This window comes from Oncorhynchus nerka, linkage group LG17, assembly GCF_034236695.1.
Source record: "Oncorhynchus nerka isolate Pitt River linkage group LG17, Oner_Uvic_2.0, whole genome shotgun sequence".
In the NCBI taxonomy this organism is placed as follows: Eukaryota; Metazoa; Chordata; class Actinopteri; order Salmoniformes; family Salmonidae; genus Oncorhynchus; species Oncorhynchus nerka.
Genome location: NC_088412.1, coordinates 13,725,999 through 13,748,855, shown reverse-complemented (window position 1 = coordinate 13,748,855; position 22,857 = coordinate 13,725,999). Strand labels below are relative to the sequence as shown.

At 38.8% G+C, this 22,857-nt stretch overlaps 1 protein-coding gene, 1 long non-coding RNA gene and 1 pseudogene across 2 annotated transcripts; 1 reads left to right on the top strand and 2 right to left on the bottom strand.

The window, feature by feature from the left end:
- Positions 1-1,133: 1,133 nt before the first annotated feature.
- On the bottom strand, positions 1,134-8,270 carry LOC135561410 (uncharacterized). The gene is made up of 2 exons (XR_010459406.1): positions 7,892-8,270; positions 1,134-5,242 (listed from the first exon to the last, which is right to left on the bottom strand). It is a non-coding gene; the product is annotated as an uncharacterized LOC135561410 (long non-coding RNA).
- Positions 7,267-10,990, top strand: LOC115144749 (proteasome subunit alpha type-1-like). Its single transcript, XM_029685793.2, has 10 exons — positions 7,267-7,363; positions 8,308-8,352; positions 8,483-8,584; positions 8,983-9,086; positions 9,201-9,289; positions 9,471-9,541; positions 9,688-9,817; positions 10,022-10,101; positions 10,319-10,423; positions 10,708-10,990. Exons 1-10 carry the CDS (start codon positions 7,361-7,363, stop codon positions 10,765-10,767), a joined length of 789 nt encoding a protein of 262 aa, XP_029541653.1. The 5' UTR covers positions 7,267-7,360; the 3' UTR covers positions 10,768-10,990.
- Positions 10,991-12,527: 1,537 nt separating this feature from the next.
- Positions 12,528-22,857, bottom strand: part of LOC115144750 (protein RIC-3-like) — a 54,811-nt pseudogene continuing 44,481 nt past the window's right edge.

Below are 22,857 nucleotides of genomic sequence, written 5' to 3'. Positions count from 1 at the left end.
TCAATTAGGTTAGTATTATGGAGTAACTACAATGTTGTTGATCCATCCTCAGTCCTCCTATCACAGCCATTAAATACTGTAACCTTTTTAAAGTCACCATTGGCCTCATGGTGAAATCCCTGAGCGGTTTCCTTCCTCTCCGGCAACTGAGTTAGGAAGGATGCCTGTATCTTTGTAGTGACTGGGTGTATTGATACACTATTCAAAGTGTAATTAATAAGTTCACCATACATAAAGGGATATTCAATGTCTGCTTTTAAACATTTTCCCCATCTACCAAAAGGGGACCTTCTTTGCGAGGCATTGGAAAACCTCCCTGGTCTTTGTGGTTGAATCTGTGTTTGAAATTCGCTGCTTGACTAGGGGATCTTAATTGTATATGTTGGGTGCAGAGATGATGTAGTCATTCAAAAAAACATGTTAAACACTATTAATGCACACAGAGTGAGTCCATGTAACTTATTATGTGACTTGTTAAGATTCTCTCCCGTCTCCAAAAGGGACCTCTCACATTAGCTATTCCAAAATTACAGTATCAAAAGCACAGTTTTACTCCTGAATTTATTTAGGCTTGGATTAATAAAGGGGTTGAATACTTATTGACTCAAGACGTTTCAGCTTTTCAATATTAATGAATTTACATTTCTAAAAACATAAATCCACTTTGAGATTATGGGGTATTGTGTGTAGGCCAGTGACACAAAATCACAATTTAATTCATTTAAAATGTAAACTGTAACACAATAAAATGTGAAAATTGTCAAGGGGTGTGAACACTTTCAGATTAAGGCTGAGATTCAATCAACTGCAGAAAGTGGATTTCTGCACGGCGCTATGGAAATCAAGTGTCATCTCCCTCCATAACAGACACACTGCTGTGCAACTCAAACACAAATTTGAAAGCACAGAGTGGGAATGTGCTCTATGAATTCTGGCCTGAAGTTTTACTGTCTACCACAGGTATCAAAAATACCTGTAGATGACAATGTAATATTGTGAAAAAGGAGTCTCCACATGCTTCAATCTGATGCAATGTCAGTGCTCATTTCCTAAGTGTTCTGGCTGTTAAATGTTCTATAGTAAATTCATGAGTTCATTCAAAAGTGTCCCAAGTGCAAAGAACATACTTGTGATCATGGTTAAGCTTTTAATGTCATGGATTGTATTTTCCCAGGTCTGTTCCCACAATATTGATCCGACAACGATCCCTGTCCTGGTTTGCTCTCCTGCTCAGTCCTCTGCACTGTGTCAGAATGAATCCTTCAGTCTGTCCTGGATGACATTATATGCTCAATGAAGGATATGAAACAATCCCTAAATCCTCATATACCTTGAATGTTCCTTGAATGTGTTGTCTAAATCGCTCATGTTTTTTAATAATCGGTGGTCTATAAATGTGTACATAGAACATTAATGTGAAACCTGTCAAACAGACATTGGTAGTGATTGGAATCAGTTATTGGGTGTCAATTCAATTCAATGCTGTGTACTGGCTAAAGAGAGAGATACCATGCTCATCGGGATAGATGATGATATTAGAGGTGCGCTAATCTCTCGTGGACAGACTACATATTGAGCATCAAATAAAATGTTTGTATTTGACACATGCTTCGTAGACAACAGGTGCAGACTAACAGTGATTCGCCGGATTTTCGGCTTATTTCAAGCGGATTTCAAAAGTTTTCCAACTGGGATTTGCAACCCTATTTATTACACAGTACTATTGTTGATGAGTTACACTATAGTGAGTCTGAGGAAAATATAAGATACTGTGCTTCATAGCAGATTGACTAAGAACACATTCCTGAGGATTCTCATGTCATACCCAACCCATATAGGCTGAAAACCCAGCTCATAGATTTGTTGTCAAATTCCAGAGAAAAATTTGTGAGAAAATTGAAGAGGCTGCTCATAAAGCACATGAAGTGGAGCCAAGAATCTCTCCAGTCTCCAAAAGTGACCTCTCACATGAGCTATTCCAAAATTACAGTATCGGATGAGCAAATGCAATTCATGTTTGAGCATTTGCCGGGGAGCCAGGGAAATCATTTGAGTTCAGTAATGATTTGACGTCTTCTTGCTTCCCAGACTTAGTATCGACCGATTTCTCCATCTACACTGACCACGGAGGAGGATGAAGAAATAGATGGTGTCTACATTAACTTGAGGGAGTTGTGTTTTGTCTGTCAGTGCTTGTTGTCTGATTATTTTGTTTGAAAAGCCAAGAACCTTTATGTGAAGAAAGCACCAAGAAGTAGGTGCTACAATAGGCAGGGACATCTATAAGACGATTTGATTTGAGAATGATGACAGTTCAATGACAAAATCATTTCTTTTTATCTAAGGATAACACTCCCCCTTCCCCTCTCACTAGTGATATGAGTAACCTTGCCAGGAAATTACAGTTGTGATAAACATCCTCGCTGTCACACATGAAATGCACCTGAGGGTTTGAAACACTTGTTTGGAGTAATTCACTCTGACACATCAAAATACCTCCCTAGATCATCCTGCCCTTGATGTAATGGAGTCCTGTCGTGGAATCTCCCTCAATGGACCCCTTACGAAACCACCTGTTGACTTCTGATTAGACCGCACGCTCACAACATGGCTGACAGGCAAAATGGGGAGGAGGCGGGGACTACCCTCTCCTCCTCTCTCTAATGGCTGGATGGACACTGAAGGCCCAGAGGCTAGAGCCTGCTAGTCACACCTGTCAGAGCAGAATCAGAGCAGCATGGAATGATAGCACATCAAAAAACACATGATGTCCCACAAAACCCGACACCACACACATAAGAGCCATCACAGCTGTCAGTCAGAACCTCAAAGGCCAGGTGATTCAGGGGAGAGCCAACATGGCTGTTTATCTACATACATGAATCTAAATCAGGCATTGTACAATGTATTGATTAGATCAAATGGCTAATTATAGATCACCACTGAGACACAAAGGGACAGATGTGGCTCTGGACCATCAGGACCATCAGGTTCCTGACCCCCGTACTAAGACAATCTGTACCGAAATCCACATAGTGCATGGACATTTTCTTGATTCCATGATTCCCAGCACGAAATGTATAATGGGGCTTGTGAAATTGTGAAATTGAAAATGTTTAGAAATTATCTACATCTGTGATGTTTTAGGGGAACCCAGAATACATCAGATAAGGAGGCAATTTTTTCTAACAAGGAAGCATTTGTCTCATGGAAAAAGAGACATGAGAACGAATGAGGAGCGCTGAGAGAGGAGAGGGACTATATATCTAGGAGGCTGGACATTTGAACCCTGGTGTCTTCATTCAAACAGTCAACTTCCATCATTGCTGCATGACCTCCATGCATTTCCCTAGTCAAGGGGATTGAGCTGTATAAATGTGCGACACAGCATGAGGTTCGCCACTTATTGGCTAGCTATTGTTAGATCCAAAGGCTGAGTGAAGAGGCAATCTACCTGGCTCTGATATTAGTAAGTGCTCCACAATGTGCTCTTCCTGGTTTGAGACAGAATAAGCCTTTTCAGCCATTAACTGCCAAAATGCTGTGTAAACTCTTTGAGAAAACGCAAGGAAATGGATGGCAAGATTCTGTATGAGTCTCAACTCCTCCACCACCTGCTGCTGCGTGTCCAGGCATTTTGTGGAAAATGTAATAGTCAATGAATATGTATACATGCTCATAAAACCTATTGAGGGGGGCTTTCTGTTCATTCCGTGTGCTGTTGATGACCCTTGACCCGCTCCGTGGTACCTGCCAGCTTAATGCATACTTGGCAGACCGGCCCATTAGTCCAGCTGATTCTCAGGCTAAACACATCGCTGGCCTATTTTAAGCAACAGTGGTGTGAGATGGGGGCATATGTAAACACATTTAGTCACTCTGGGTACTCAATCCATATCTGGAGGCACGTACAGGTTCACTGCTGACGCTGATGTCATCATCTCTCGCTCCAGTGAGTCGCTGGGAGGACTATGATGCACCTCTGAGGTCCAACTACAACTCCAAATCATGAAAATGCTTGACTTTGTCTGTGATGACAATGATCTTATTGATGAGGGTCAAAGGGCCGGAACCCCACAAGGGCTTCAAAAACATATTCAAGCACATTTTTAGGGACAATCTTTCTGGATTTGTGATAACACACACTGTTGTGTCATTGATTGAGATAGCTAAGCACAGTTGACAATGCCTTGACGTATTTCTTCTCCGAGACTTGGTCTGGGTGAGCAACCTTGCTTTCGTCTTCCCAATCCATAACGCTACACCTCCGCCCTCCTCCTCTTCCTTCCCTGCGTGTGAGGACTGGTGGCGTGGCTTGGACCCGTCACAGAGTGACTCAGGCCACTCTTCCATTTGAAAAATTAAAAGGGGGCCATTTGGCAGAGTTAAATGAAGCCCTAGCGAAATATGCTGAGCTCAGCACAGCTCCTAGAAGCTCAATCACAAAGGAGGCACGCTGATGTAATGGCCACCACTGCATCTGCCTTGGCAGGGGAGGAGGGCTCGTCAGCACAGCTCCTTTAATTAATCTCCCTCCGGATCAAGGGTACATCAGATATCATTAACAGAGTCTAGGCTCTCAGTGTCCAGCCGTTTCAACCCAAATAAAAAAAGACAGGGTGGGCGGAGAGAGAGAGGTAGAGAGTAGGGAGAGAAGGATTCAAAGAGGGATAAAATAAATCAAATCAAATGTATTTATAAAGCCTTTCGTACATCAGCTGATGTCTCAAAGTGCTGTACAGAAACCCAGCCTAAAACCCCAAACAGCAAGCAATGCAGGTGTAGAAGCACGGTGGCTAGGAAAATCTCCCTAGAAAGGCCAAAACCTAGGAAGAAACCTAGAGAGGAACCAGGCTATGAGGGGTGGCCAGTCCTCTTCTGGCTGTGCCGGGTGGAGATTATAACAGAACATGGCCAAGATGTTCAAATGTTCATAAATGACCAGCATGGTCAAATAATAATAATCACAGTAGTTGTCGAGGGTGCAACAAGTCAGCACCTCAGGAGTAAATGTCAGTTGGCTTTTCATAGCCGATCATTAAGAGTATCTACCGCTCCTGCTGTCTCTAGAGAGTTGAAAACAGCAGGTCTGGGACATGTAGCAGGTCCGGTGAACAGGTCAAGGTTCCATAGCCGCAGGCAGAACAGTTGAAACTGGAGCAGCAGCACGGCCAGGTGGACTAGGGACAGCAAGGAGTCATCATGCCAGGTAGTCCTGAGGCATAGTCCTAGGGCTCAGGTCCTCCGAGAGAAAGAGAGAATTAGAGAGAGCATACTTACATTCACACAGGACACCGGATAAGACAGGAGAAGTACTCCAGATATAACAGACTGACCCTAGCCCCCCGACACATAAACTACTGCAGCATAAATTAACCCTGCATCCATGAGCCTGTTCATGTTGTATACTACACTCAGCTGTGTTCACTGCTGTTATGACAGGCTTACAGAGCATGTGTTGTGACCATGATGCTCTTTTTGCACATTGTGAATCAAAAGTAGCCTATACTGTTGTTTGGCCTATCCCTGCTTTGATTGGAGTGATGCAAGTTGATTTTGGTCTAGTTATTTTTCCTTCAAGAGTAATTTTGTCTATTCAGAATGCAAAATATCCAGGTTTAATTTGATGGCAGCTCAACAATATTGAATTGACAATACTTTTTTTTTTGTAGCTCTGACTGATTCGGCAGGACTTGGTGATAAAACCCCATTCAAAGGAATTCTGTACATTGAAAATGAAATACAAAGCATTTCTTGCAGACCTGTCCTGACTTGAAATAGCCACCCTGCAGATAGAAGAAAAACATGACTACCTGACCTATGACCTATGCCCCTATACAGAGATTGTAGTACTGTATACTTCATAAAATAAGAAAGACAATGTATAGCGTAATGAATCCTATTGAACAAAATAACTGTCAAAGCCAACAAGTCAAAGAAAAAAAAAAGTGGAAACACACACACACACACACACACACACACACACACACACACACACACACACACACACAGTGTCAGTTTACTGTAGCCTGTGATGTAAACTTCCAATTTACTGCTGCCATCCAGTGCTCATCTAGGCACACTGCAATTATGTACTTCATTGCAGAAAAATACATGTTAAAACAAAATGTTGTTTGCTTTTACTACTGCAAGTATATGTCATTCCAGTTATTGCAACGTTCTGAGAACCATACACATACATTCTGGAATGGATTTTAACAATCTAAATCTAAATTAATTTCACAATTGACAGGAATCATTTAAATTAAACAGTAAAATTGCAAGTCTTTGGTCAAGTAAAAATTATTAACGTTTTCAATCTTTGATTACATCAGTGGTAAAATACCCAATTGCCATACTTTAGTAAAAGTAAAGATGTCTTAAAAGAAAATGACTCAAGTTAAAGTGAAAGTCACCCAGTAAAATCCTACTTGAGTAAAAGTAAAAAATAATTTGGTTTGAAATATACTTAAGTTTCAAAAGTAAATGTAATTGCTAAAATATAATTACGTATTAAAAGTAAAACTATAAATATATTATATATTTTTTTAACAGAGGGCACAATTTTCTTTCTTTTTTTATTTACGGATAGCAGGGGGCACATATGGGATCAATATCATGCCAAATGAAAACAAGTGATTTACATTTGTGGATTGGTACTTATTTGTACAGATCATTATACACAAATACAAAATACATGCTGTGTGTTTACAATACACTTGGCATGATATTGATCCCATAGTGTGTTCACAATACACTTGGCATGATATTGATCCCATAGTGTGTTCACAATACACTTGGCATGATATTGATCCCATAGTGTGTTCACAATACACTTGGCATGATATTGATCCCATAGTGTGTTCACAATACACTTGGCATGATATTGATCCCATAGTGTGTTCACAATACACTTGGCATGATATTGATCCCGTAGGCACACTCCAACACTCAGACATTTGTATTTAGTGAGTCCGCCAGATCAGATGCAGTAGGGATGACCAGGGATTATCTTTTTATGTGCGTGAATTTGACAATTTCCTGTCCTGATAACCATTCAAAATGTAACGAGTACTTTTGGGTGTCAGGGAAAATGTATCGAGTAAAAAGGACATGATTTTCTTTAGGAATGTAGTGGAGTAAAAGTAAAAGTGGCAAAATGATAAATAGTAAAGTAGAGATACCCCTAAAAAAATAAGTAAAAATACTTTAAAGTACTATTTAAGCGCTTTACACCACTGGATTGCATTTCGAATTTTAATCTACTGAATGGACTTCTGAGATCTACTGCTTTGCCTTACGTCACAGATCTAGGGAAATAAATCAATCCAGAGTCACAGTTCACCAAGCAACAGCAGAGATGGTAAGAATGAATAAAGCATGCATTTTGTTTTACGTTTCTAAGCGCGAGTGTTAGTTAATAAGTAATACAATTAATCGCAAACATTGAATGGCAAAAGTGTTCGATAATTAAGGATCCCAGCTAGATAGCTATCACTCGTTGAAAGGATATTAAATGTACGTTAGCCAGACTAGCTTAGCACAAGTCTATGAGCACAACAGAGGAAACGAGTGCACTGTGAGTAAGCACAAAACAGCAAGCATCTGGAAGTTTATGATTATGCACGAGCTAGATTATTAGCAAACTATCTCAATAAGATTAAATAAATAAAGTACTAGCCTAGCTAGCAGTTAGTTACATAGTAACGTAACTAAGTTACCTAACTTTAAGTGGCTAGTTAGCCACAGCTAGGTAGCTAACTAGCATGCTACGTTAGCTAGCTATCGTTAGCCAGTGTAATGTTGATTGTTTCACTTTCGTTTTTTGACTGCCATAAAAGTTACCCAACTTTGCCGAATGCCATTGGTCTTTTCAGTCAACCGTCCTTACCTATGCAGTCAAAAGCTGATTGAAATTGCATGGCTGTTCGCGGTGCTGTCTTCCAAATGCTTGCAACCAGCTGCTTGGAACAAATTTAGCTAGTTGTCATACCTACCTCAAACGTGTTTGACGTCAGAGGTGCACCCATAGAGCTCATATTCTACTAACTAATTCTGTGGGTGCACCCCCTGCCAGGTGACTGTAAACAAAGCCACAAGGTCGGTTGCTTCCTAGCTTGCGCTATAATTTATTTATAGCAATACAATACCTTAGTCTAGGGTGGCAAACACTATCTGTGTCGAGTTGGTTTTTGGTAGATAAATCATCGCAATGCAAGATAATTACGTAAGTAAAACATGTAATGTGTATTTCTTGACCAATATACCGTGAAAACATTGACACTGCTGCCTTTTTTCTCTCTGTAGTTCCGTAACCAGTACGACAATGACGTCACAGTATGGAGTCCTCAGGTAAGGGCCAAGTTGCCTTATGAGCATTAACATAACTCAACGGACATCAAAATGATTCTAAATGTTTGGGGAATGAGATTACCTGCAGTGTCTCCCAAATAAGGTAACATTATCAATGCACTTGTTTCAGGGGCGCATTCACCAGATCGAATACGCCATGGAGGCGGTGAAACAAGGTTCGGCAACAGTGGGGCTCAAGTCCGGAACCCACGCAGTCCTGGTTGCTCTCAAGGTATTTCCCAGAAACATCCCAGTTATATTATACACTGTGACAGCTTTATTTTGTCAAGAGTTACATAGGAGCTACACTGAGACTTCAGGAAAACAGTATGTTTTTTTTTGTTTTTACCTGCTACACTGGATGCGGACATGAGCCACACTTTGCAATCTAGAAAATAGAACCAGAGGGCAATTTTGTGCTGAGTAGACGATGCTCCTATGCCCAGGTTGAATTTATTAAATGAATAAGAGCGTCTCGCCCTCAGTAAAAGTTATGTTTCCGGTATGCCAGGCCAGTTAAGATGAAATAAAAATGTACATGTAGTACCTTACTCTTGACTAAGTACATTTGACACTTGCAGTGACTATCAATGGGCTGTTGACTGAGACTGTGTTCGGGTTTATCCACAGAGAGCCCAGTCTGAGCTGGCTGCTCACCAGAAGAAGATCCTCCATGTTGATGAACACATTGGCATCTCTATTGCCGGGCTGACTGCAGATGCCAGGCTCCTCTGGTATGACACACACGCACACATCTCGTGTCTAGTTGTAGGAATACCATGACTTCGTATGCAAAGTGTATCCACTGTAATCTGTGTCAAGATTTTCCCTTCCGTCTTCCTCGACAGTAACTTCATGAGGCAGGAATGCCTGGACTCCAGGTTTGTGTTTGACAGGCCTCTCCCAGTGTCGCGCCTCGTCACTCTCATTGGAAGCAGTATCCTTTGTCATGTTTTCACATATTCACCTCTAGAAGCCTGCACCGGCACTCCAATCAATGTTTCAATGTCAAAATGCACACTTTGGGCTTTTCATGAGTTAAGCGGTGAGGTCAGGTTTGGGAATTGGCGTGCTGTCCTCTAGACTGTTAACAATGTAACCCTTGACCTGTCCCTCAGAAACCCAAATCCCCACACAGAGATATGGAAGAAGACCCTATGGTGTGGGACTGCTTATCGCTGGCTACGACGTGAGTTCTCTTTGTCATCTTTTTAATGGAAACTAGGTCTGCTGATGAAGGGGTGTAAATACTCTAGAAGTAGTATGTGATTCTTAAAGCAACATTAATTAGTAATGTGGAGCATCTGTCATTCTCTCCTTGTTTTCTTCTTGTAGGACATGGGACCTCATATCTTCCAGACCTGCCCTTCTGCAAACTACTTTGACTGCAAAGCCATGTCCATCGGAGCCCGCTCCCAGTCTGCCCGCACATACCTAGAGAGACACATGGACACCTTCCTGGACTGTGAGAGCACACACACACACTGTATTTGTAGTTCTCACAAGTACTAACACAAATGCATACCTGAGGGCACAAATGCATGTCTACTCAGACACTTACTATAAAGTAAATACCGTTTGATGCTTGTTAACTGTAGCACCTGTCTCACACATTTCAGCACATGCTCTTTGCATTTATCCATTTGTCCATTGCATTGTCTGTATTTAGGTAATCTGAATGAGCTGGTCAGGCATGGTCTGCTTGGGCTCAGAGAAACACTCCCTGCTGAACAGGACCTCACGACTAAGGTTTGCTGCTATGGCTCAACCAACTGGTCTTACCACTCCTTCCCTGCTGAACAGGGCTGTGTTCATTAGGTCATGTAACAGAACATTTATGCTACATTTATGATAAAATGAGTTTTTCTTAGTCCAGTTAGTTCCTCCCTGTTTGTTGGTTTTCTTCTGTTTGGTGCCTAATGAACACAACCCAGGCCTTTACTGAGTAGCTCTCCCTGCCTTTCAGAATGTCTCCATCGGTATTGTGGGGAAAGACATGGAGTTCACCATCTACGACGATGATGACGTGGCTCCTTACCTCGTGGGTCTAGAGGAGAGGCCGCAGAGAAAGGTAGGAGTCGGCTTGGAGCTAACAATGGATGTCATTTGAGGAAAGGGGTTGGATTAATGCTAGCCTGGAACCACACTGAAACAGAACAATACATTTGGAATCCAGGGTAGTATAATGCACCCTCTAAGATATTTGTATATTTAAATATATTAGAGAGTGGTTAACAAACATGATGTCACAAAATTGTTTGAACACATCAAGTGTTGGAATTGTCACATTATCGTTGACCGGTAGCCAATCAAGATGTGGGCCACTGCTAACCTCTCCTTCTGTCTGTCCTTTAGGTCGTCCAGGCTGCAGATGAGCCTGCAGCTGACAAACCTGATGAGCCAATGGATATCTGAGACTTGGAGGACGCAGAATGATTACACACTTCTTGTCACACTGCGGTGTCCAGAAACCAAATCCAACAGGGCACCACTTACTGAACTGCAATGGGGAAATCTGTGCTGTGGCAATATGCCACTTACTGAAAACAAGTCAATTGTACGCTTTCTGCTAATAACATTGGATGTTGCTTTTCTATTGGTAGAATGTTCAATTCTATAAATTAAACCTTTTTTCTCATTTGGTACCAATGTGTTTTTTGTTTGACACATACTTGAGACTTATTTATTTTAAGGTTGTTGGTTATCAAACCAGGAGATCTTCCACAGCAGTGACTACTTTTTACAACATTGGCATACAGGTTAATCAATCGTGTATAAAAGTGAGTTTTTCTTCATAACTAGTGGTCCAGTGTTGCATTATAGCCATTAAGTAAGCAGGAAAAAAGTCTTAGTCCCAAGGTCACCAATTATCATTTCTACTAAGGTTCTGTCTACGCAAATCATAGTTCTGACATAGTGATAATCAAAGTTTTCACATCCCAGACCAAGTGTTTTATGGTGAATCCTTTCATTACACATTTGTCCTCACCTTAAAAGGAAACTAGAGTGCAGAGCATCAAAATCCTGAGACATTAGTAAAAAAAAATGTAGAAGTTGCAATTGCAGATATGTTCAGTCACAACTAGCTATTTGAATACATAAATGTAACTATAGTTATTAGTCTGATCATGGGTTCTGACTGTTATCACGATTTACTTGTAAGATTTCTGACTTTTTTTGCTTGCGTGCCATTATTTCTGGCTAGCATAGACCATACTTAGAGGGCGATGGCAGACCAATCAGAACACGTCTCTTTGTTCAGGCTTGTGATTGGACTACAGATAACCTTATAGCGTCAAGTCCAGATGGGTTTATGCAGAAAGAACGTTGTAGTTTTTAATTTTCTTCACACAGACATGTAGAACAAGCTAAAGATCAATTATGTGACTAATTTTTGACAAATGTCAGAGCCAAGGTCTCGAAGTTCTAGATAAATTTCACATTGATTCTAACGTTCTTAAGTCCGGATGTGTAGGAGCACAATACAATCCCAATCAGTCAGTTTACTGTAAGCTATTATTCAATGGGGGAATCCTTAACCAGGCACTGGTACAATACTGTGGGCACTGTATGACTTCTGCTTCAGACTGTCACTTAGCAAGAGAAGAAGGGATACCATCTTTCTCAGGTGGAGCTTTTTGCTCCTCTACTCTGTTACAGACTGGATAACTGCCAGCCTTCATGCAAGGGTCCATCCAGTATTGAAGCTTTTCGAGGCTAGAAAGAAATGTTTATTGACAAACGTAATCAGACTTGTTTGTAGGTCGCACTCATCTCTCCCAAATATTGAAAGGAATTTAGGGAAGTCGATCAATAGTGTTTACTTGTGGTTATTTCTTCTGCTTCTTGTTCCATCTAAGAACGGCCAGATGATGTTTCCGTTGACACTATCCTTTTCCTCTCACTCCAAAACCATGGACATCTTTAGTGTGTACTCAAGCTCCTCCCCTTGCTCCTCTGCAACGCCCATCTCATTATCAGCCACACCCAGCTTGTCATTGGCCCCACCCTCCTCCCGGTCCATTCCTTCTTTCTCTACCTCAGTCCCACACACATCACACTTAGCCCCACCTTCCTCATTCCCAGTGGATAAATCAGCAGCTCCCTCATCAGTATTCAAATCAGACCCTGCCTCAGCTCCACCTTCATCATCCTCAGCCCCACCCTCCTCCTGGTCAGCCCCACTCTCGTTGGTCGTCTGGCTGCTCCTCAGTGCTGGTCGCCTGGGAATGGTCACATCCACAGAAGGGCTCTTCCCAGCATGGATGGGGATCTTCTGGGAAACCTAATTCAACCATGGATATATATACACTACCTAATAAAGTTTCCATTTCCATTCATCGTCAGCCGCTTTGCTTTGTAATTCGAGCACATACTGTACAGTCCTCATCAGAAGCACTAAACCCTACTGTATGTTACACCAAATCTGGTATACCTCCACATTGTTTAATTATTTTTTATTATTTATTGAATATTCGAAACATACAATATACTTGCAGTGAAGCTGCTCAATAACTACATCATACCAGTCATCTAACAACTACATCAGACCAGTCATCCAACAACTACATCATACCAGTCATCTAACAACTACACCACACCAGTCATCCAACAACTACATCATACCAGTCATCTAACAACTACATCATACCAGTCATCTAACAACTACACCACACCAGTCATCCAACAACTACATCATACCAGTCATCTAACAACTACATCATACCAGTCATCTAACAACTACACCACACCAGTCATCCAACAACTACATCATACCAGTCATCTAACAACTACATCAGACCAGTCATCCAACAACTACATCATACCAGTCATCTAATAACTACATCATACCAGTCATCTAATAACTACATCATACCAGTCATCCAACAACTACATCATACCAGTCATCTAATAACTACATCATACCAGTCATCTAATAACTACATCATACCAGTCATCTAATAACTACATCATACCAGTCATCTAATAACTACATCATACCAGTCATCTAATAACTACATCATACCAGTCATCCAACAACTACATCATACCAGTCATCTAATAACTACATCATACCAGTCATCTAATAACTACATCATACCAGTCATCTAATAACTACATCACACCAGTCATCTAATAACTACATCATACCAGTCATCTAACAACTACATCACACCAGTCATCTAATAACTACATCATACCAGTCATCTAATAACTACACCATACCAGTCATCTAATAACTACATCAGACCAGTCATCTAATAACTACATCACACCAGTCATCTAACAACTACATCATACCAGTCATCTAATAACTACATAATACCAGTCATCTAACAACCACATCATACCAGTCATCCACCAACTACATCATACCAGTCATCTAATAACTACATCATACCAGTCATCCACCAACTACATCATACCAGTCATCTAATAACTACATCATACCAGTAATCTAATAACTACATCATACCAGTCATCTAACAACTACATCAGACCAGTCATCCAACAACTACATCATACCAGTCATCTAACAACTACACCACACCAGTCATCCAACAACTACATCATACCAGTCATCTAACAACTACATCATACCAGTCATCTAACAACTACACCACACCAGTCATCCAACAACTACATCATACCAGTCATCTAACAACTACATCAGACCAGTCATCCAACAACTACATCATACCAGTCATCTAACAACTACACCACACAGTCATCCAACAACTACATCATACCAGTCATCTAACAACTACATCATACCAGTCATCTAACAACTACACCACACCAGTCATCCAACAACTACATCATACCAGTCATCTAACAACTACATCAGACCAGTCATCCAACAACTACATCATACCAGTCATCTAATAACTACATCATACCAGTCATCTAATAACTACATCATACCAGTCATCCAACAACTACATCATACCAGTCATCTAATAACTACATCATACCAGTCATCTAATAACTACATCATACCAGTCATCTAATAACTACATCATACCAGTCATCTAATAACTACATCATACCAGTCATCTAATAACTACATCATACCAGTCATCCAACAACTACATCATACCAGTCATCTAATAACTACATCATACCAGTCATTTAATAACTACATCATACCAGTCATCTAATAACTACATCACACCAGTCATCTAATAACTACATCATACCAGTCATCTAACAACTACATCACACCAGTCATCTAATAACTACATCATACCAGTCATCTAATAACTACACCATACCAGTCATCTAATAACTACATCAGACCAGTCATCTAATAACTACATCACACCAGTCATCTAACAACTACATCATACCAGTCATCTAATAACTACATAATACCAGTCATCTAACAACCACATCATACCAGTCATCCACCAACTACATCATACCAGTCATCTAATAACTACATCATACCAGTCATCCACCAACTACATCATACCAGTCATCTAATAACTACATCATACCAGTAATCTAATAACTACATCATACCAGTCATCTAACAACTACATCAGACCAGTCATCCAACAACTACATCATACCAGTCATCTAACAACTACACCACACCAGTCATCCAACAACTACATCATACCAGTCATCTAACAACTACATCATACCAGTCATCTAACAACTACACCACACCAGTCATCCAACAACTACATCATACCAGTCATCTAACAACTACATCAGACCAGTCATCCAACAACTACATCATACCAGTCATCTAACAACTACACCACACCAGTCATCCAACAACTACATCATACCAGTCATCTAACAACTACATCATACCAGTCATCTAACAACTACACCACACCAGTCATCCAACAACTACATCAGACCAGTCATCCAACAACTACATCATACCAGTCATCTAATAACTACATCATACCAGTCATCTAATAACTACATCATACCAGTCATCCAACAACTACATCATACCAGTCATCTAATAACTACATCATACCAGTCATCTAATAACTACATCATACCAGTCATCCAACAACTACATCATACCAGTCATCTAATAACTACATCATACCAGTCATCTAATAACTACATCATACCAGTCATCTAATAACTACATCACACCAGTCATCTAACAACTACATCACACCAGTCATCTAATAACTACATCATACCAGTCATCTAATAACTACACCATACCAGTCATCTAATAACTACATCAGACCAGTCATCTAATAATTACATCACACCAGTCATCTAACAACTACATCATACCAGTCATCTAATAACTACATCATACCAGTCATCTAACAACCACAACATACCAGTCATCCACTAACTACATCATACCAGTCATCTAATAACTACATCATACCAGTCATCCACCAACTACATCATACCAGTCATCTAATAACTACATCATACCAGTCATCCAACAACTACATCATACCAGTCATCTAACAACCACATCATACCAGTCATCTAATAACTACATCATACCAGTCATCTAATAACTACATCATACCAGTCATCTAATAACTACATCATACCAGTCATCTAATAACTACATCATACCAGTCATCTAATAACTACATCATACCAGTCATCTAATAACTACATCATACCAGTCATCTAACAACCACATCATACCAGTCATCTAATAACTACATCATACCAGTCATCTAATAACTACATCATACCAGTCATCTAATAACTACATCATACCAGTCATCTAATAACTACATCATACCAGTCATCTAATAACTACATCATACCAGTCATCTAACAACCACATCATACCAGTCATCCACCAACTACATCATACCAGTCATCTAATAACTACATCTTACCAGTCATCCACCAACTACATCATACCAGTCATCTAATAACTACATCATACCAGTCATCTAATAACTACATCATACCAGTCATCTAACAACCACATCATACCAGTCATCTAATAACTACATCATACCAGTCATCTAATAACTACATCATACCAGTCATCTAATAACTACATCATACCAGTCATATAATAACTACATCATACCAGTCATCTAATAACTACATCATACCAGTCATCCAACAACTACATCATACCAGTCATCTAATAACTACATCATACCAGTCATCTAATAACTACATCATACCAGTCATCTAATAACTACATCACACCAGTCATCTAACAACTACATCACACCAGTCATCTAATAACTACATCATACCAGTCATCTAATAACTACACCATACCAGTCATCTAATAACTACATCAGACCAGTCATCTAATAATTACATCACACCAGTCATCTAACAACTACATCATACCAGTCATCTAATAACTACATCATACCAGTCATCTAACAACCACATCATACCAGTCATCCACTAACTACATCATACCAGTCATCTAATAACTACATCATACCAGTCATCCACCAACTACATCATACCAGTCATCTAACAACCACATCATACCAGTCATCTAATAACTACATCATACCAGTCATCTAATAACTACATCATACCAGTCATCTAATAACTACATCATACCAGTCATCTAATAACTACATCATACCAGTCATCCACCAACTACATCATACCAGTCATCTAATAACTACATCATACCAGTCATCCAACAACTACATCATACCAGTCATCTAATAACTACATCATACCAGTCATCTAATAACTACATCATACCAGTCATCCAACAATTACATCATACCAGTCATCTAATAACTACATCATACCAGTCATCTAATAACTACATCATACCAATCATCTAATAACTACATCACACCAGTCATCTAACAACTACATCACACCAGTCATCTAATAACTACATCATACCAGTCATCTAATAACTACACCATACCAGTCATCTAATAACTACATCAGACCAGTCATCTAATAATTACATCACACCAGTCATCTAACAACTACATCATACCAGTCATCTAATAACTACATCATACCAGTCATCTAACAACCACATCATACCAGTCATCCACTAACTACATCATACCAGTCATCTAATAACTACATCATACCAGTCATCCACCAACTACATCATACCAGTCATCTAATAACTACATCATACCAGTCATCCAACAACTACATCATACCAGTCATCTAACAACCACATCATACCAGTCATCTAATAACTACATCATACCAGTCATCTAATAACTACATCATACCAGTCATCTAATAACTACATCATACCAGTCATCTAATAACTACATCATACCAGTCATCTAATAACTACATCATACCAGTCATCTAATAACTACATCCTACCAGTCATCTAACAACCACATCATACCAGTCATCTAATAACTACATCATACCAGTCATCTAATAACTACATCATACCAGTCATCTAATAACTACATCATACCAGTCATCTAATAACTACATCATACCAGTCATCTAATAACTACATCATACCAGTCATCTAACAACCACATCATACCAGTCATCCACCAACTACATCATACCAGTCATCTAATAACTACATCTTACCAGTCATCCACCAACTACATCATACCAGTCATCTAATAACTACATCATACCAGTCATCTAATAACTACATCATACCAGTCATCTAATAACTACATCACACAGTCATCTAACAACTACATCACACCAGTCATCTAATAACTACATCATACCAGTCATCTAATAACTACACCATACCAGTCATCTAATAACTACATCAGACCAGTCATCTAATAACTACATCACACCAGTCATCTAACAACTACATCATACCAGTCATCTAATAACTACATCATACCAGTCATCTAACAACCACATCATACCAGTCATCCAACTAACTACATCATACCAGTCATCTAATAACTACATCATACCAGTCATCCACCAACTACATCATACCAGTCATCTAACAACCACATCATACCAGTCATCTAATAACTACATCATACCAGTCATCTAATAACTACATCATACCAGTCATCTAATAACTACATCATACCAGTCATCTAATAACTACATCATACCAGTCATCCACCAACTACATCATACCAGTCATCTAATAACTACATCATACCAGTCATCCAACAACTACATCATACCAGTCATCTAATAACTACATCATACCAGTCATCTAATAACTACATCATACCAGTCATCCAACAATTACATCATACCAGTCATCTAATAACTACATCATACCAGTCATCTAATAACTACATCATACCAATCATCTAATAACTACATCACACCAGTCATCTAACAACTACATCACACCAGTCATCTAATAACTACATCATACCAGTCATCTAATAACTACACCATACCAGTCATCTAATAACTACATCAGACCAGTCATCTAATAATTACATCACACCAGTCATCTAACAACTACATCATACCAGTCATCTAATAACTACATCATACCAGTCATCTAACAACCACATCATACCAGTCATCCACTAACTACATCATACCAGTCATCTAATAACTACATCATACCAGTCATCCACCAACTACATCATACCAGTCATCTAATAACTACATCATACCAGTCATCCAACAACTACATCATACCAGTCATCTAACAACCACATCATACCAGTCATCTAATAACTACATCATACCAGTCATCTAATAACTACATCATACCAGTCATCTAATAACTACATCATACCAGTCATCTAATAACTACATCATACCAGTCATCTAATAACTACATCATACCAGTCATCTAATAACTACATCCTACCAGTCATCTAACAACCACATCATACCAGTCATCTAATAACTACATCATACCAGTCATCTAATAACTACATCATACCAGTCATCTAATAACTACATCATACCAGTCATCTAATAACTACATCATACCAGTCATCTAATAACTACATCATACCAGTCATCTAACAACCACATCATACCAGTCATCCACCAACTACATCATACCAGTCATCTAATAACTACATCTTACCAGTCATCCACCAACTACATCATACCAGTCATCTAATAACTACATCATACCAGTCATCTAATAACTACATCATACCAGTCATCTAACAACCACATCATACCAGTCATCTAATAACTACATCATACCAGTCATCTAATAACTACATCATACCAGTCATCTAATAACTACATCATACCAGTCATCTAATAACTACATCATACCAGTCATCTAACAACCACATCATACCAGTCATCTAATAACTACATCATACCAGTCATCTAATAACTACATCATACCAGTAATCTAATAACTACATCATACCAGTCATCTAATAACTACATCATACCAGTCATCTAATAACTACATCACACCAGTCATCTAATAACTACATCACACCAGTCATCTAATAACTACATCACACCAGTCATCTAATAACTACATCATACCAGTCATCTAATAACTACATCACACCAGTCATCTAATAACTACATCACACCAGTCATCTAATAACTACATCACACCAGTCATCTAATAACTACATCATACCAGTCATCTAATAACTACATCACACCAGTCATCTAATAACTACATCATACCAGTCATCTAATAACTACATCACACCAGTCATCTAATAACTACATCACACCAGTCATCTAATAACTACATCATACCAGTCATCTAATAACTACATCATACCAGTCATCTAATAACTACATCATACCAGTCATCTAATAACTACATCATACCAGTCATCTAATAACTACATCATACCAGTCATCTAACAACCATCATCATACCAGTCATCTAATAACTACATCATACCAGTCATCTAATAACTACATCATACCAGTCATCTAATAACTACATCATACCAGTCATCTAATAACTACATCATACCAGTCAACTAACAACCACATCATACCAGTCATCCACCAACTACATCATACCAGTCATCTAATAACTACATCATACCAGTCATCCACCAACTACATCATACCAGTCATCTAATAACTACATCATACCAGTCATCTAATAACTACATCATACCAGTCATTTAACAACCACATCATACCAGTCATCTAATAACTACATCATACCAGTCATCTAATAACTACATCATACCAGTCATCTAATAACTACATCATACCAGTCATCTAATAACTACATCATACCAGTCATCTAATAACTACATCATACCAGTCATCTAACAACCACATCATACCAGTCATCTAATAACTACATCATACCAGTCATCTAATAACTACATCATACCAGTCATCTAATAACTACATCATACCAGTCATCTAATAACTACATCATACCAGTCATCTAATAACTACATCATACCAGTCATCTAATAACTACATCATACCAGTCATCTAACAACCACATCATACCAGTCATCCACCAACTACATCATACCAGTCATCTAATAACTACATCATACCAGTCATCCACCAACTACATCATACCAGTCATCTAATAACTACATCATACCAGTCATCTAATAACTACATCATACCAGTCATCTAACAACCACATCATACCAGTCATCTAATAACTACATCATACCAGTCATCTAATAACTACATCATACCAGTCATCTAATAACTACATCATACCAGTCATCTAATAACTACATCATACCAGTCATCTAATAACTACATCATACCAGTCATCTAACAACCACATCATACCAGTCATCTAATAACTACATCATACCAGTCATCTAATAACTACATCATACCAGTCATCTAATAACTACATCATACCAGTCATCTAATAACTACATCATACCATTCATCTAATAACTACATCATACCAGTCATCCAACAACTACATCATACCAGTCATCTAATAACTACATCATACCAGTCATCTAATAACTACATCATACCAGTCATCTAATAACTACATCATACCAGTCATCTAATAACTACATCATACCAGTCATCTAATAACTACATCATACCAGTCATCCAACAACTACATCATACCAGTCATCTAATAACTACATCATACCAGTCATCTAATAACTACATCATACCAGTCATCTAATAACTACATCACACCAGTCATCTAATAACTACATCATACCAGTCATCTAACAACTACATCACACCAGTCATCTAATAACTACATCATACCAGTCATCTAATAACTACACCATACCAGTCATCTAATAACTACATCAGACCAGTCATCTAATAACTACATCACACCAGTCATCTAACAACTACATCATACCAGTCATCTAATAACTACATCATACCATTCATCTAATAACTACATCATACCAGTCATCCAACAACTACATCATACCAGTCATCTAATAACTACATCATACCAGTCATCTAATAACTACATCATACCAGTCATCTAATAACTACATCATACCAGTCATCTAATAACTACATCATACCAGTCATCTAATAACTACATCATACCAGTCATCTAATAACTACATCATACCAGTCATCTAATAACTACATCATACCAGTCATCTAATAACTACATCACACCAGTCATCTAATAACTACATCATACCAGTCATCTAACAACTACATCACACCAGTCATCTAATAACTACATCATACCAGTCATCTAATAACTACACCATACCAGTCATCTAATAACTACATCAGACCAGTCATCTAATAACTACATCACACCAGTCATCTAACAACTACATCATACCAGTCATCTAATAACTACATCATACCAGTCATCTAACAACCACATCATACCAGTCATCCACCAACTACATCATACCAGTCATCTAATAACTACATCATACCAGTCATCTAATAACTACATCATACCAGTCATCTAATAACTACATCATACCAGTCATCTAATAACTACATCATACCAGTCATCCAACAACTACATCATACCAGTCATCTAATAACTACATCATACCAGTCATCTAATAACTACATCATACCAGTCATCTAATAACTACATCACACCAGTCATCTAATAACTACATCATACCAGTCATCTAACAACTACATCACACCAGTCATCTAATAACTACATCATACCAGTCATCTAATAACTACATCATACCAGTCATCTAATAACTACATCATACCAGTCATCCAACAACTACATCATACCAGTCATCTAATAACTACATCATACCAGTCATCTAATAACTACATCATACCAGTCATCTAATAACTACATCACACCAGTCATCTAATAACTACATCATACCAGTCATCTAACAACTACATCACACCAGTCATCTAATAACTACATCATACCAGTCATCTAATAACTACACCATACCAGTCATCTAATAACTACATCAGACCAGTCATCTAATAACTACATCACACCAGTCATCTAACAACTACATCATACCAGTCATCTAATAACTACATCATACCAGTCATCTAACAACCACATCATACCAGTCATCCACCAACTACATCATACCAGTCATCTAATAACTACATCATACCAGTCATCCACCAACTACATCATACCAGTCATCTAATAACTACATCATACCAGTCATCCAACAACTACATCATACCAGT

Bases quoted from the DNA above. Each gene is read 5' to 3' on its own strand.
- LOC115144749 (XM_029685793.2), top strand. The intron at 9,818-10,021 runs GTGAGAGCACAC...GTCTGTATTTAG, and splicing joins CATGGACACCTTCCTGGACT to GTAATCTGAATGAGCTGGTC. The intron at 10,424-10,707 runs GTAGGAGTCGGC...TCTGTCCTTTAG, and splicing joins AGGAGAGGCCGCAGAGAAAG to GTCGTCCAGGCTGCAGATGA.